We start from the raw sequence: 15,899 nt of genomic DNA on the forward strand, positions 1-15,899 counted from the left end.
TTTTATGAGAGAATGTCTGTCGTTTAAGATATTCTACTGAAAATACTTCAGTCTGTATTCAGACGCTTTATATATTCACTACTAAATCCAGTGAGATGAAATGATGCATAAATTAAAAACTGCCATTCAGGAACTTGGGTAACAATGCTGTTCTATACTATTTCTAATTCTGTGTACAATTCATTATTTACAGAGTACTACTAAAAGGCAGCATAGCAGCAAGGTTAAGAATATAGTCTCCTTAATTCAACTATACTTCAATTAAAAAAAAAAAAAAGAATGTAGTCTCCTAAGTCATAAGACCCTGGGGGCTCAAATCCCAATTCTGCTGCTTTCTAACTATGCCTGTATCCCCATCTGCAATATAGGGATAGTATCTCCCTTACAGGGTAAGAGAAATAAATATGTTAATTCATGGAAATTTGCTACAACAGTGCTCAACAGATAGTAAGTGCTCAATAAATGTTAGTTCCCATTATTGTTATTGTTTTTGTTGTTATTACAAACATTACTGCTACATAAATGTCACTGTAGACAGTGTTCCAGGGAAACTATAGTACAAGACACCTGCTCAAAGAGATTATATTCAAGTAGAGCAGATTAGACGAGTACCCAAATAAAATAAATATTGTTTAAAAAAAAAAGAGAAAGCACTGTGGGAGACCAAAGGAGACAGAACATACATCTGACTGGCAGGGGCTGGGAACGGGGAAAGCTGCGTAGAGGACAGTGTCTGAGACAGTCCTGACCAATGGTCAGGCTGCAGAGCGGGCACACAGACTGGAGGAGGGCAGTCCACACAGAGGCAGAGCAAGAGAAGTGGAGGCTTGATGCTAGGCACTTCACAAAGTGCTACGGGACAGACCGGTTTGGCTGGAACCTAGGGTTAAAGTAGGCAAGCACTGGCAAAAAAAAAAAAAAAAAAAAAGGCAGACTGTGGCTGTTTTGTTGAAGGCCTTGAATGTAAGGGTAGAGATCTGTATATTTAATCTGTATTATTAATTCAGCAGGCAATGAGAAGTTTCTGAGGACTGTGATGTTCAGAAACATTACTGGAATGGCACAAAAAGAAACTGTACGCAGCAGCAGTATGTAAAATAGAACAGAGCTGCAAGAGACAAAGAAAGTTAGAAGAGTACAAAACATGAGAGTCTAATCTGGGGTGATGGCACTGGGAATAGAAAGGAGAGAACAGCTGCAAGAGACAGGGTGGAGGTGAAAGGATGGCAGGAACTGTAGGTACAAGGGAAAAAAATCGGTTATCATGGAGCTTTCAAGTGAATGGGAAAATGACAGCTATTAGAATTAAAAATTCAAGGATGAGCTGATCTAGAGGGAAGATGAAACCTGACATGGAGAAATACAGTGATGAAGTTCAGGAAAGAGGTTGGTACTAGGCCTGTATGTTTGGATCAAAATATGTACCATTTCTAATACTGCCGACTGCCACTTCCTCAGTCTAAAGGAGGGATTTAAGAAGACTGAAAGGACATCCCTTCGGGTCTTATTTATGCAAAAGGCCTAGAGCCCGCTATGAAAGAGAGAGGTTGAGATAACGGGATCTAAACTGCTGTGAACACTGAATCAAACAAACTGTTCTGAACAATAAAAGAAAAAGAACAGATTTCCTTGGATAGAAAGGCTGTTAACAATGTTAACAATTTTTTTTTACTTTTGGTGGGGATGGAAGGGTTGATGGCTGAAGATGAGAAGTTGAGAGCCCTGGAAGAACATTAGAGAGAGAATACTCTGATCTAAAAGGGAGCAGGGGGCTTCCCTGGTGGCGCAGTGGTTGAGAGTCCGCCTGCCAATGCAGGGGACGTGGGTTCGTGCCCCGGTCCGGGAAGATCCCACATGCCGTGGAGCGGCTGGGCCCGTGAGCCATGGCCGCTGAGCCTGCGCGTCCGGAGCCTGTGCTCCGCAACTGGAGAGGCCACAACAGTGAGAGGCCCGCTTAAAAAAAATAAATAAATAAATAAATAAATAAATAAAAGGGAGCAGGCCCTTGCAGCAAGGTGACAAACTAGGGAGAAGGGGGAAGGTGGGAAGGTCGGAGACCTCCAGAAGGAGCGTATGATCAGTGGTGGTGATCGCATATCTCTGAATATACTAAAAACTACTAAACTGTACTGTATTTAACAAGGTTGAATTTTATGGTAGATGAGAACTGTATCTCAATAAAGTTGCTATACAAAAAGAGTGTATGACCATGAATTACAGGAGCAGTGCCATCTGATACCTGATTTGAAATTGCTTCCTGTTCTGTTTTGATTATAATAACCACTGTAGCAATACTATAAGGAATTAAAAGGTGAATTAAAAGGAATTTAAAGCTTGAATTCATGCTTGGGACACTGAAGAGAGGACACCCTACACCGCTTGTTCCTTGAAAAGGCGATGATGGTCACTGGTTCATGAGCACACAAGCAGCAATTCTGAGGTAACTGCACAGCTAGAGAAACGTAGAAACTTCCTGGTGGTCTGTGAAGTGACGGGGAAGGAGTGTGTATCCTGCCCTTATTCACAGCCCATGGGAGACTTGGATGATTCTCATAAGGATAAGGACAGGGAAGTGTCCCCACGCATGCACGCACACACACAGAGCTAGAAAACTTGGGAATTCTGGGTTTACATTAGCTTGGCATATGCATGCTGCGTTTTAACTGAAATCTGGGGAATGCAGAAAACAGAAAACGTAGTGGTCAGAAGAAAGAACATTATAAAATATACATGGGAAGGGGGTCATACTTATATAACTACGTCAATAGTCTGGATTTCTCCTCCTCAACTTTTTTTTAACTGGGGCATAGGTGCTTCCTCCTCAACTTTTGAGCATGGTCCCATATTACCACTACTGCAGTTTTCATAGATGCTGGCATAATCTTTAATTTTTTTGGTCTTTAATAGCAATTCTGAACAATCCTTTTAGAACAGTCTCCTTTGAAACTTTAGAAACCATACCTGCAAGTGTTTGAGCGTTTTTAATTTCTTAAATTGATTTCCTCCCTAACCAAGATTGTAGATTATATTCTAAAGAGATTAACCAAGCAATCTTCTGGGTCTTTCTACTGTGCTACCTGCCATCCAGCCAGCAATTAATATGGTGGAACGTTTGAATACTGGTGTTTGTATGCTTTGATGGGAAAATGTACAAGATGAGCCCAATTCCCTTTGGCATTTAAGTAAATCCCTCATAGGGAATTAAGCCTTTAGAAAAACACATCAATACGTTTTATGAACTACAGTAACTATTCAGTGTATCTCTAATGAAAATTGTAAATTTAACTCGTTATTCTTGTGAAATAATATATTTTACATATACCCAGATCTTTTATGGGATAGGACAGCAAGACAAAAATAGGGAAATATGGGTGGATATGAGGGAAATAGCATGGGTGTTATATGTATGTGAGTAGGTGGGAAGAGGGAATATACAGAGAGAGGTGAAGAAGCCAGAGAGACAGAGGGAACAGAGAGGGAAAGTGAAGGAAAGCAAAAAAGGAAGCAGCAGGGAAGCAGGAGGGGGGTGAGGGATTGCTAGGAGGCAAAGAGAACAGCGAAGTAGAGAGAAGCAGAAAGACAGACATAAGGTTGGAAAAGAAGGAAATGGTAAATACACTAGAATTATGAAATGTCCAACCCATTCCTCCACTCTTCCTGGATCTTCAGTTTCCTCTTCTACTCATACCAAATGCTTATTCTTGATAATGAGCAAATCAGTGCTAACGTTATGCTGGAAATGGATACTCAGCATATGTGTATACACACAAACATAAAATATAACCAACTATATCTAATGACTGCTTTATATCATTATGATATATAATTGGACTTGTAGCACTTAGTAGCACTTGCTAAGTAATGAGAGAATATACAATTGACTTCCTTAGTCAGCAGTACATGCAAATTTCATTTTTCCTCTCATTAAGAACACTGTAATAAAAGATTTCCTTTCAAAATCAGTTTAAAGAGGGAATAGAAAATATAATTACTATTTTATATAATTATGTCTAATTTTAATAGAATACACACTAAAATACTGTTTCCCTCATGCCCCCTCCATTTTCTCCCATCAGTAATTTAAAATCCAAGATTTTTCTTCCACTTTCCCTTAGATGAACTAGCTATCAGCAATGGACAGCTCTAACCCTCTGATCCCTTAATAAAACTGAAGGCGCAAATGGTCTTTAATTCATCTATTTACATCCAGCAAACAATAGATCATTCACTTGCCATGTCATTTTGACATTGACAGAATATGCAGTAGTCTTCCAAGGAAAAAAATTAGGCCCCAAATATAAACTGTCCTCATCCTTTCACAGTTTCAATTTTTTAACAAGTAGATAAATATGGAGAAAGGTTATGTGTTTGAGTCTGTGTATGTATATCAGGTGGCTGGAAGGATTAAACACAAACAAAGTAGGACTACAAACAGGAATACTTTTCAGAAAAAATACCAATGAGTAAAATAACAACATTTTAACTGATTTTCATTAGCAATTACAGATTCAAAATAAGTAATAGATGAAAGTTCATACTTATCATTTATACCTTGTCTACTGGTCATTTCAACTGACCCCCAAACCCTGTGTAGTTTAGACGGCTTTGTAGTTTAGGAAATAAGATAAATAATTTGGTTCCATTTAAACTATCCCACTGGCATAATGAAACCAGCAATAAAATGGCTACCCACAAATTGATGACTATGTATGATTATCTGGTATTACAGCACACTGTGTATCAGTTTCTAGCAGAACAAAATACTATAGTTATATACAACTGGGATTCTATTTCACTGCCTTCTGCAACAGCTGCTGATTCATACTCAGCTGAAATGCCATACTTAATCAGGATTTCAGCAAGAAAAGGACCAATTTCTATATAATGTTCAAAGCATTAATTATTGTTTTTAAAAAAATGGTTACTAACCTTGCTGAAGAGGCTGAGTGTTTGTACTGGGATTCTGACTAACTGGCTGGGTTGAGCTACTGGCTGTTGTGGCAGTAACAAGTCGGACATAATGAAACTTGCTTCCAGGCACTTGAATCTGCTGGACATTGGGAGCAGTTGCCAGAGGAATAATTGTCTTAAATTGTGATGTGCTCACTCCTCCAACAGTGATGGTCTGCACAGCTGATTTCACTGCCTAGTGAACAATACAACATGGCTCTCATTAATCTGCGATTTTATTTTCCTACTTCATTTTTACTCATGACAATTGCTCAAGTAAAAAAGTATGTTCCTGAATTTCATCAAAAGCTGTTGAAAGGAACAACCTGTTCAAAGAGAAATGAATAGTAATAAATACAGGAGTGAAACCAAAATTAATGAGTTCTACCATCCCTAGTAGTTAACTTCCTTGACAGTCCAGGTCAGATGACTTGCTATGAAGAAACTATTACTTAAATTGCAAGAACTCACACAGTTTTGTTAACATCAGTTAAAATTTATAAGAAAAAGGTTATTTAAAAACTTTCAGTATTAAGCCTCATATTCAGAAAGAAAGGACACAGATATTTGGTTTTACTGCTATCCACCAAATTAACTACAGCAAATTTCATTTTCACACGTCCTAAAAGAGAAAGAAACCCCAAAGAAAAGCCCTCATTAAGTCTAGCCAATTCTGAAAGGCTTATAATATTCCACAGATACAAATGTACCCACTAACCTATGGGGAGAAGGCCAAATTCAATCCAAAATTACCACTATTTTGGTTGTCTAGGGAAACTAATTTTGGATTCAGATCTAATTCAGATCTGACTCAATATAATCATTGTAATCAGTTTTAATCCTTTCCTTCAGTCCAACAAAAAGCAATGTGACTTCCCAAAAAGCTAAATGAAACATCAAAAGCAGAACAGAACAAACGCCTTTTAAGATGTCTCCAACTGATGTTTAACCAATGTACGACAGACTGTCATACAAAGCAAAGATCCAGACAAGATTCTCTAATTAGTTCTATGGTATTATTTTATAAATAATTACACCACTACCTATTCTTCAAAAAGCCCTCATGCCAAAAGACAGGTGACATGACTGAGGAAATCTATATTCATTATATGGATGATAATTTATAAAAGAATAATTTTGAAGAATTTGAACATTTTCATAAAAGTACAGGGGAAAAAAGGAAGAATGTCATTAGTTTGGAAACTCTACAGATAATACTCAAAGTAGATTACTTCAGCATAAAATTATTCACACATTATCAGTAGGCAGAGGCACCACAGAGTAGATTTAAAATAAAGATAAGAGATACCAGCTGTGGTGGTGAGTTAAATGAAAACATAAAACTTAAGAAAAGGGATAAAATGTGTACATATGGAAGCTACTGAAAAATCAAGCAACCCATGAGTCACATGTGTACAATGGTACAAGAGACACTGTCCTTGGTCTACTGACTCAAAATGAAAAAAGAATACTATTTTAAGAAACAAGGTAGGGGAAGGGGGGTGGATACACTAGGAGTTTGGGATTAACAGATACACACTACTACATATAAAATAAACAACAAAGACCTACTGTATAGCACAGAGAACTATATTCAATATCTTATAATAACCTATAATGGAAAAGGATCTGAAAAAGTATATATGTATAACTGACTCACTTTGCTGTACACTCGAAACTAACAACATTATAAATCAACTATACTTCAGTTGAAAATTTTCTTTAATTAAAAAAAAGAAAAAAAAATATGTTTAAAAAAAAGAAACAAGATGCCTCAGACGTAATAGTTAAATTTACTGGGTACCTAACACATACAGAGGACATTGCTTTTGAAAACTCTAAGATTATCTGATTTAAATCTAGCAACCAAATTATGAGCTAGGTACAGCATGGCACAAGTACCAGGGATGGTTTAGTTAAGTTTGCACAGTATACCCTTTTTTCCAACTCTACGTTCAACTTTTCTTTTTTGTCTTTTTTTTTTTGGCCATGCTGTGCGGCTTGCGGGATCTTAGTTCCCCAACCAGGGATCCAACCCAAGCCACGGCAGTGAAAGAGCAGAGCCCTAACCACTGGACCGCCAGGGAATTCCCCCAACTTTTCTGTATCCTAAACTTCAAGCTACAACTCTTACAAGCTGTAAATAACTGGCTCTTTTAAAGATTCTTTTTCTGATGTGAACCTTTTTTTAAAAAAGTCTTTATTGAATTTGTTACAATATTGCTTCTGCTTTATGTTTTGGTTTTTTGGCTGCCAGGCATGTGGGATCTTAGCTCCCTGACCAGGGAGCGAACCCACACTCCCGGCATTGGAAGGCGAAGTCTTAACCACTGGACTGCCAGGGCTCTTTTAGAACAAAACCAGATCTGACTATATTTTTTATCAGTATACGTCTATTTAAGTCTAACATAGTTAATTAACTACTGGGATTTAACTCTACCTTTGGACTGTTTCCTATGTGAACCACCTGTCCTCTTCTGTTCCTTTTTCTCTCCTTTTTTGCCTGCTTTAGTGTTAAATGTTTCATTATTTCATTTCCCCTGTGGTGGCTTGTTATTTATACATTATGTTACTATTCTTATAGTAGTTGCCCTAGAGATTACAGTGTTCAATGTAGGAATTAAATTAGTACTTTACACATCACCAAGACAACAAAAGAACCATAGAACGTTAACATCATTTATTCTTGCCCCATCTTTGTGCTACCATTAAGTATTCTTTAATTCTCCATATAATTTAAACTCTATAAGACATTCATTTAGATATACCCACAAATTGACCCTTTCTGTCCTTTCTATACCCTTTCTGTGCTTCCACTTGGGATCATTTTCCTTCTGCCTAAAGAACTCACTTTAGGATTTCCTTAAGTGCAGGTCTGCTAATGAGAAATCCTCTACACTTTGGTTCTCAAAAAATGTCTAATCCTTTTTTATAATCTCTCTTTTGCTTGATAAAATCATCTACTGAATTCTTAATCTCAGTTTTCAGTTTGAAAATATTCATCTGATTCCTTTTTATAGTTTCTAATTCTCTGCTGAAGTTCTTCATTTTGTTAAATAAATTTCTGAATATATTAATCTTAGTTATTTAAAAAGCAAATCTGATAACTCCACTACCTATACCTCTCTGTTTTGAATAATTTGGCCTGGTTGCCTGATATGCCTAATGATTTTTGACTAAGTGCCAGACTTCGTTTGTGGAAAATTAAGTAAATAATTTGAGGCTTAGAATGATTTTATATTTCTCCAGAAAGCATTCACTTCAGCTTCTGGCAGGCAGTTAAGAGTAGGGGCAGATTACCCTAAACCAATAACAAACTGAGCTGATTAGAAGCTGAGCTTCAATCTTTGGGAGGCCTTGTCCATTTCTGGTTCACTCCTCCCCCAACCAGGACTCCAGTATCTACCAGGTTTCCTCCTCCTTGTTGGAGCCTGAACCCAAAGTTTTGTCTACAAGGTCTATAAGACTGACAGGTCTGCTCAGCTCCCCAACTTTCTGGGACCACTTTCTGCTCATCTTAGTCTCTCAGCCACAACTTACAAATCAGCAAATGCCCTAAGGGGAAGGGTCACACTGAACACCAGGCAACTTCTCTAGGCTTCCCGTGACTTCAGGATGGTGGCCTATAATGTCCTGGCTCCCCTGGTAGGTCTCAAAAACCTTCAAACAAATTTTTTAATTAAATACATTTTATTTTTCTTTTTAGTTGTTCTTGGTGGGACAGTTGGTCGTCAACAAACTAGTTCTGTATAGCAAAAACAGAAAATCCAGCTGAGTTTTAATCTAGGTTCCAGCATTTCCCAGTTGAGTGACCTTGTGCAAATAACTTAGCTTCTCTGTGCCTAAGTTTCCTCATTTGAAGATGTTAAAATGGCACCTTTCTCATAGGATTGTTATAAGGATTAAATGAGTTAAATTATATAAGGTGCAAATAATAACTCATCACATATTATAATGCTCAATAAGTGTGTATCATTATCATTATGCCCATTATAGATGGAAAAACTGAAGCTCAGAGAGATTTAGTAACTTCCCCAAGTTCACACAGCTAAAAGTAGCAGAGTCTGGATTTGAACCAGAGCCAATTCCAAAGCCCATTTTCTTAAGACACTGTAATGCCTCCTACTGTAGACAGTTAATGAACAGTTACTAAATGACTGAATAAAAGTGAATAGCATTTAGTCCACAAGAACTCTGTTAAAAACTAAAGTTATACATCTGGCTCTAAGAAACATGAAAATATTTTTTAATCGGTTAGTATACTGAATAGAAGTATAAATAACATTTTTTAAAACTTTTTAATTTTAAAATAATTGTAGATTTCACAAGAAGTTGCAAAACTAATACAATGTTCCCATGTACACTTTCCCCAAAAGAAAAACATCTCACATAACCATAAGACATTATCAAAAACAGTAAATTGACATTTGGTATATAATACTGTTAACTAAACCACACAACAGACCTTATTCAGATTTTACCAGTTTTTATACAGACTTTTTTTGGTTGTACACTAAAGACTATAAATTCATGTAACCTACATCACCATCAAGATACAAAATTGTTCCATCACCACAAAGAAACTCTCTTGCACTTCCCTTTATAATTATAACCCTAACTCTTGGCAACCACTGATTACAATGCATTTTTTTAATACCTAAAATACTAAGTAACATATAAAAGCTACCAACTTTGTAAAAGACAAAAGCATTTGAATACTACACTTAACTGCTTTGAGAATTCACAAGTTGGTACCTTACTTGAAGTAGAGAAGCCTGAGAAACTCCATGTGAATGCCTCTCTGAACATACCACATTACCAGAAAAACAGTTCATGTACACTCAAGAGAAATCTTCAGTTAATGCTATTTCCTGATTTACACCCTTGACAGCTGGGTTAAAAAGCAAATATCTTAATTTAAATTCAAAATAGCTACATTTAACATGTATTGGTAATTGTCCAGAAAAACGTGGACTTGAGAAAGATTTTTTTAAAAATCTGTACTATTTCCTAAGCCATTTCTATTTACACATTTATGTCATAATTATATACAGGAATAAATTTATTATTTTCCAATTAGCAAATGCCAGAAGTCCTTGCTTAATTGAAGATTTACCTAAAAAAATTTTTAATTAAATTAAATTTTTTTTTAAAAGGGAAAAATAAAACACTTTTCCTGTTCTGTAAATGAGGATTCCTATTTGCTGAAGTTGGAGATTGACAGACAGCTCAACCAATATCCAAACACTGAATTTGTGGGATTCCATATAAATATGTTTGCTTTTTTTGGGGGGGTGGGGAGTACACTTTGAAATTTGGTTCTGTTTGTAAACACAGCCTAGACATCATTGTTTGGACATATGAGCTTTGGTTCCAGTTTGTCTCAATCTTGTGTGTATTCTGGCGAGCAACCTAACACTTCTTTATATTTTGTCTCTATTTGTATGGAGAGAATATTACCACTAAATGAAATTCACATACTGCTTTAGGACACCTGCACAAATTTTGCTGTTCTGAACAGACATTAAGTTGTTATTTGTTTCACCTACTACAAAATCATATGCTGGTTGGGTAGCATTTACTATAGTGCGTTTGTTTCATTAAACATAAGCTCTTCAAGATCAGATATTACATGAAACAACCTACTTCTGTTACATTAATTATGAAATCCTGAGGTAAACAAAGTTAGACAAAGGTCTTTGCTATGGGAATTCTTAGTCTTTAAAATGCTAATAAGCATGACAAAACTCCTAGATGGGTATGGTATAGGGTGTTTCCCAAATTTACTTAACAGTAGTTTTTTGGGGAGAGAACGATTCTCTGTCTTTTTTTTTTAATGAGAATGTAATATATTGGTGCAAGAGAAAGTATCATGTAATGACACCCGACAGGAAAGAGTTTTTCACAGAAGTTGTGCTAAAGAATGGTAGAAGAGATACAATGAATCCTAAGTACCCTGCACCTTGAAAGTCATATTGGTGAAATCTCTTAAAGTTGCAATTCATATGCATTTCTACAGAGAATATGACTTAAGACTAGGTTTTAGAGCTAAGTAACTGGTCACTCATTTTTGCATAATTTCATAAGAGGATCTGATGTTTTTCTTTTTTATTGAAATATAGTTGACATATAACACTGTATTAGTTTTAGGTGTACAACATTATGACCTGATATATGTATATATTGCAAACTGATTACCACAATAAGTTTAGTTAACATCCATCACTGCACATAATTATAAATTTTTTTCTTGTGATGAGAACTTTTAAGATCTACTCTCTTAGCAACTTCCAAATATATAATACAACCTTATCTATAGTCACCATGCTATACATTACATCCCCAGAACTTATTTATCTTATGACTGGAAGTTTGTACCTTTTGACCACCTTCACTCTTTTCGACCACACACCCTGCCTCTGGCAACCAACAATCTGTTCTCTGTATCTATGGTTTTTTTTTTTTTTTTGGATTCCATATAAATGAGATCACACAGTATTTGTCTCTTTCTCTGTCTGACTTATTTCACTTAGCATAATGCCCTTGAGGTTCATCCATGTTGTCACAAATGTCAGGACTTCATTCTTTTTTATGGCTGAATAATATTCCACTGTATATATGTCCATGTCTGTGTGTTGTGTGTATCACATTTTCTTTATCCATTCATCTGTAGATAGACACTTAGGTTGTTTCCATGTCTTGACTACTGTAAATATTGCAGCTTTGAACACTGGGGTGCATGTATCTTTTCAAATTAGTATTTTCATTTTTTCTGGATAGATATCCAGGAGTGAAATTGCTGGGTGATATGATAGTTCTATTTTTAGTTTTTTTAAGAACCTTTACACTGTTTTCCATAGAGGCTACACCAATTTACATTCCCACCAACAGTGCACCAGGGTTCCCTTTTCTCCACATCCTTGCCAACACTTGCTATTTCTTCCTCTTTTTGGTAACAGTCATTCTAACTGGTGTGAGATGATATCTCATTGTGGTTTTGATTTGCATTTTCCTGATGGTTAGTGATGTTCAGCACTTTTTCATGTGCCTGTTGGCCATTTGTATGTCTTCTTTGGAAAAATGTCTATTCAGTTCCTCTGCCCATTTTTGGATCAGATTCTTTGTTTTTTAATTGAGTCGTATATGTTCTTTATATGTTTTGAATTTTAACCCCTTATAAGATATATGATTTGCAAATAATTTCTCCCATTCTGTAGGCTGCCTTTTCATTTTGTTGATGGTTTCCTTTGCTGTAGAGACACTTTTTAGTTTGATGTAGTCCCACCTGTTTATTTTTGCTGCCAAAACCAATGTGTCAAGGAGCTTACCTCCTACATTTTCTTCTAGGAGTTTTATAGTTTCAGGTCTTACATTCAAGTCTTTAATCCATTTTGAGTTAATTTTTGTGTATGGTATAAGACAGTGGTTCAGTTTCATTATTTGCATGCGGCTGTCTGGTCTTCCCAACACCCACTGTATATTCTTGGCTCCTTTGTTGCAAATTACTTGGTCACATATGTGTGGGTTTATCTCTGGGCTCTCTATTCTGTTCCATTGATCAATTTATCTTTGTTTATATCAATACCACACAGTTTTGATTACTATAGTTTTGCAATATAGTTTGAAATCAGGAATTTATAGGGTTCCATCTTAATATGCTTTTAAAAAAAATTTGTGACAGAGTGTTTATAGACCTTAACTTCCCGGAAAAACTATGTTTATATTATCCTAATTCCCAAACTTTAGGTTACTAAAATAAATAAACCTACCAAGAATCAAATTAGAAAGTTTTAAAATGCTTTCAAGCTAAAAGAGACAAATGAGAAAATGAGAAAAGATAAATATATGTGACTAAAGACAGAGTCAAACCTTGAGATGGGTACCAGAACTTTCAACAATGATTTACTGACTGGTGAAATAATATGAAATAGGTTAAGGTATTCATTTGCAAATTTTTCATGGATATTAACTTAACTCATGTTTTATTCATAGTCATGAATTATAGTGACAAAGATAAGTAATTTTAAAGTGATGTGTTAGTATCTATGGAAGAATTCAAGGAAAGGGTCAAATGACCATATCCGGCAAGTTTAGACAATGTGCTCTATAAGGCATCAGCCTTACAAAAGTCAGAAACCAGGGAATTCCCTGGCGGTCCAGTGGTTAGGACTCTGCACTTCCACTGCAGGGGGCACGTGTTCAATCTGTGGTGGGGGAACGAAAATCCCGCAAGCCGTGCATCATGGCCAAAACAAACAAACAAAAATCAAATCAGAAACCAGCCCTACTAAGGATTAAAATGTACTATCAAGATAGGGTAAATAAAAAAATATGGGATTAGCCTAGGAACAGAGTGCTAAAGATCAAAGGAATAGATAAAACGACCCATATATTGGAAAAGTTCATGATGAAATCTGGCATCAATGGAGAATGAGAGTTATTTAATAAATGGTATGGATTAGCCATGGATCCCTGTAACTCATTCCTTGTAACAAATTCCAAATAGATCAAAGATCTAACCTAAAAAATAAGGCCAATGCTGGCATAGAGCCAGACATATAAACCAATAAAACAGAATAGAGTCCAGAAATAAACCTGTACATACGTGGTCAAATGATTTTCAACAAGGGTGCCAAGACCATTCAACGTGGAAAAGACAGTCCCCTTAACAAATGGTGCTGGGAAAACTGGATAACGACATGCAAAAGAATGATGCTGGAGCCTTTCCCAACATCATATACAAAAAACAACTCAAAAGGGATCCATAACCTAAACGTAAGACCTAAAACTAGAAAACTCTTAGAAGACAACACAGGGCAGAAGCTTCACAATATCGGATTTGGCAATGACTTATTAGATGATGCCAAAGGCACAGGCAAGAAAACACAGACAAACCGGACTTCCTAAAAAATTTTTAAATTTGGGGTCTCAAAAGATACTGTCAACAGAGTAAAATGGTAACTCACAGAATAGGAGAAATTTGCAAATCATATATCTGATGAGGGATTAAGATCCAGAATATATAGGGAATTTCTAGAACTCAAACAAATCAATTCAAAAATGGGCCAAGAATTTGAATAGACATTTCTCCAAAGAAGATATACAATGACCAATAAATACATGAAAAGATACTCAAACATCACTAATCATTAGTGAAATGCAAATGAAAACTCCAATGATATACCACCTCACATCCATTAGGATGGCTACTATCAGAAAAAGTGTTGTATCCTTTTTTAAAAATTGAAGTATAGCTGATTTGAAATGTGTTAGTTTTAGGTGTACAGCCAAGTAATTCAGTTATAATATAATATAATATGAATCGATTCTTTTTCAGATTCTTTTCCATTATAGGTTATTACAAGATATTGAATATAGTTCCCTGTGCAGTACAGTAGGACCTTGTTGTTTATCTATTTTATATATAGTATTGTGTATCTGTTAATTCCAAACTCCTACTTTATCCCTCCCCCTCCTTTGCCCTTTGGTAACCATGTTTGTTTTCTGTGTGTGAGTCTATTTCTAATTTGTAAATAAGTTCATTTGTACCTTTTTTTTTTTTAGATTCCACATATAAGCGATATCACATGGTATTTGTCTTTCTCTGTCTGACTTGCAGTTAATGTGATAGTCTCTAGGTCCATGCAAGTTGCTGCAACTGGCACTGTTTCGTTCCTTTTTATGGCTGAGTGGTATTCCACTATATATATATATATATATATATATATGTGCCACATCTTTTTTTTTTTTTCCAGTATGCGGGCCTCTCACTGTTGTGGCCTCTCCCATTGTGGAGCACAGGCTCCGGACGCGCAAGCTCAGCGGCCATGGCTCACGGGACCAGCCGCTCCGCGGCATGTGGGATCTTCCCGGACCGGGGCATGAACCCGCGTCCCCTGCATCGGCAGGCGGACTCTCAACCACTGCGCCACCAGGGAAGCCCTGTGCCACATCTTTTTAATCCATTCATCTGTTGATGGACACTTAGGTTGCTTCTCTGTCTTGGCTATTGTAAATAGTGCTGCTATGAACATTGGGGTGCAGAGACACATTTATCTTGGAGCTTGGTTCACAATTTAAACTCCTGACCTTCAGTTTGATGGTGGGCAGAATGTATCAGTTCTCCTGATTAGGGAGAAGAAGAAAGCAACACCAGGACTGAAGCATCCAAACCCGAGCACAGTGAGAGGGCAGGGTGGGGGAGTGCTCCACGGGTGATGTTTGTGCCATCCGTTTGGAGAATCAACACCCTCATTTTTCAGTGGAGGAAACTGAGGCTCAGAGGTTAGGCCATCACATCAACTTTGCACAGCTAGAGAGGGATGGACTTCGACAGGAACCCAGTCTTAGGTTATCCAGAGTCCTTGCAGAGGGCGCTGTGACCTTGCTCAGCTGGAGAAGGGCTCCATAAAGGAAGGTGGACTTGGCTTCGACTGGAGCCTGAGATCAGTCAGTGCCGGACACTTTTCCCTTCATAACATGGTCCCTGGTGACCCTGAGCTCCAGCTGATGGACACCTCTGGCCACCTCTCTCTCTGCAGGGCTTCGGGCTTGGACTCCAGCTGAAAGTGAAGGTTGAAGGACACGTGTCCTACCCTGAATGTCACCACATGCTGACCCCTGGGGGAGGAATAAGGAGTAACTTGCCATGGTCATGTGTGGGCAGTGGCTGAACTTAAGTCCAACAGAGGACTTTGTGAATCCATGTCCTCCCCTTGAGGTTGGCAATAGCTGGTTTCTCCTTTCTCAGACCCACGCATCCGTGCAAATACCAGACTCTTCTAATAGGTAAGGGAGAACCAGGAGCCAGGTCATCACAGCTGCAGGAACCAAAAGGATGCAAATCCACTGACCTCCTCGTGTCCAGCTGAGCACACATTCAGAGACAGAGCACCCTGCTGAAGTCACGTGGGCAGAACCAGAATCGGAACCCAGACTGCCTGCCTCCC

At 37.2% G+C, this 15,899-nt stretch overlaps 1 protein-coding gene across 3 annotated transcripts in view; it reads right to left on the reverse strand.

Moving 5' to 3' along the window:
• The window catches only part of LIN54 (lin-54 DREAM MuvB core complex component), a gene marked incomplete at both ends in the record, with an annotated part of 60,085 nt that overhangs the window by 11,238 nt on the left and 32,948 nt on the right, over window positions 1-15,899 (reverse strand). For all 3 annotated transcript variants that reach the window (XM_079698651.1, XM_079698653.1, XM_079698652.1), the window contains one exon: window positions 4,930-5,146. In XM_079698651.1, the coding sequence (XP_079554777.1) occupies window positions 4,930-5,146 (217 nt within the window). The remainder of the gene's footprint in view (window positions 1-4,929; window positions 5,147-15,899) is intronic.

This window comes from Hyperoodon ampullatus (assembly GCF_949752795.1).
Source record: "Hyperoodon ampullatus genome assembly, chromosome: 1".
Classification (NCBI taxonomy): domain Eukaryota; kingdom Metazoa; phylum Chordata; class Mammalia; order Artiodactyla; family Ziphiidae; genus Hyperoodon; species Hyperoodon ampullatus.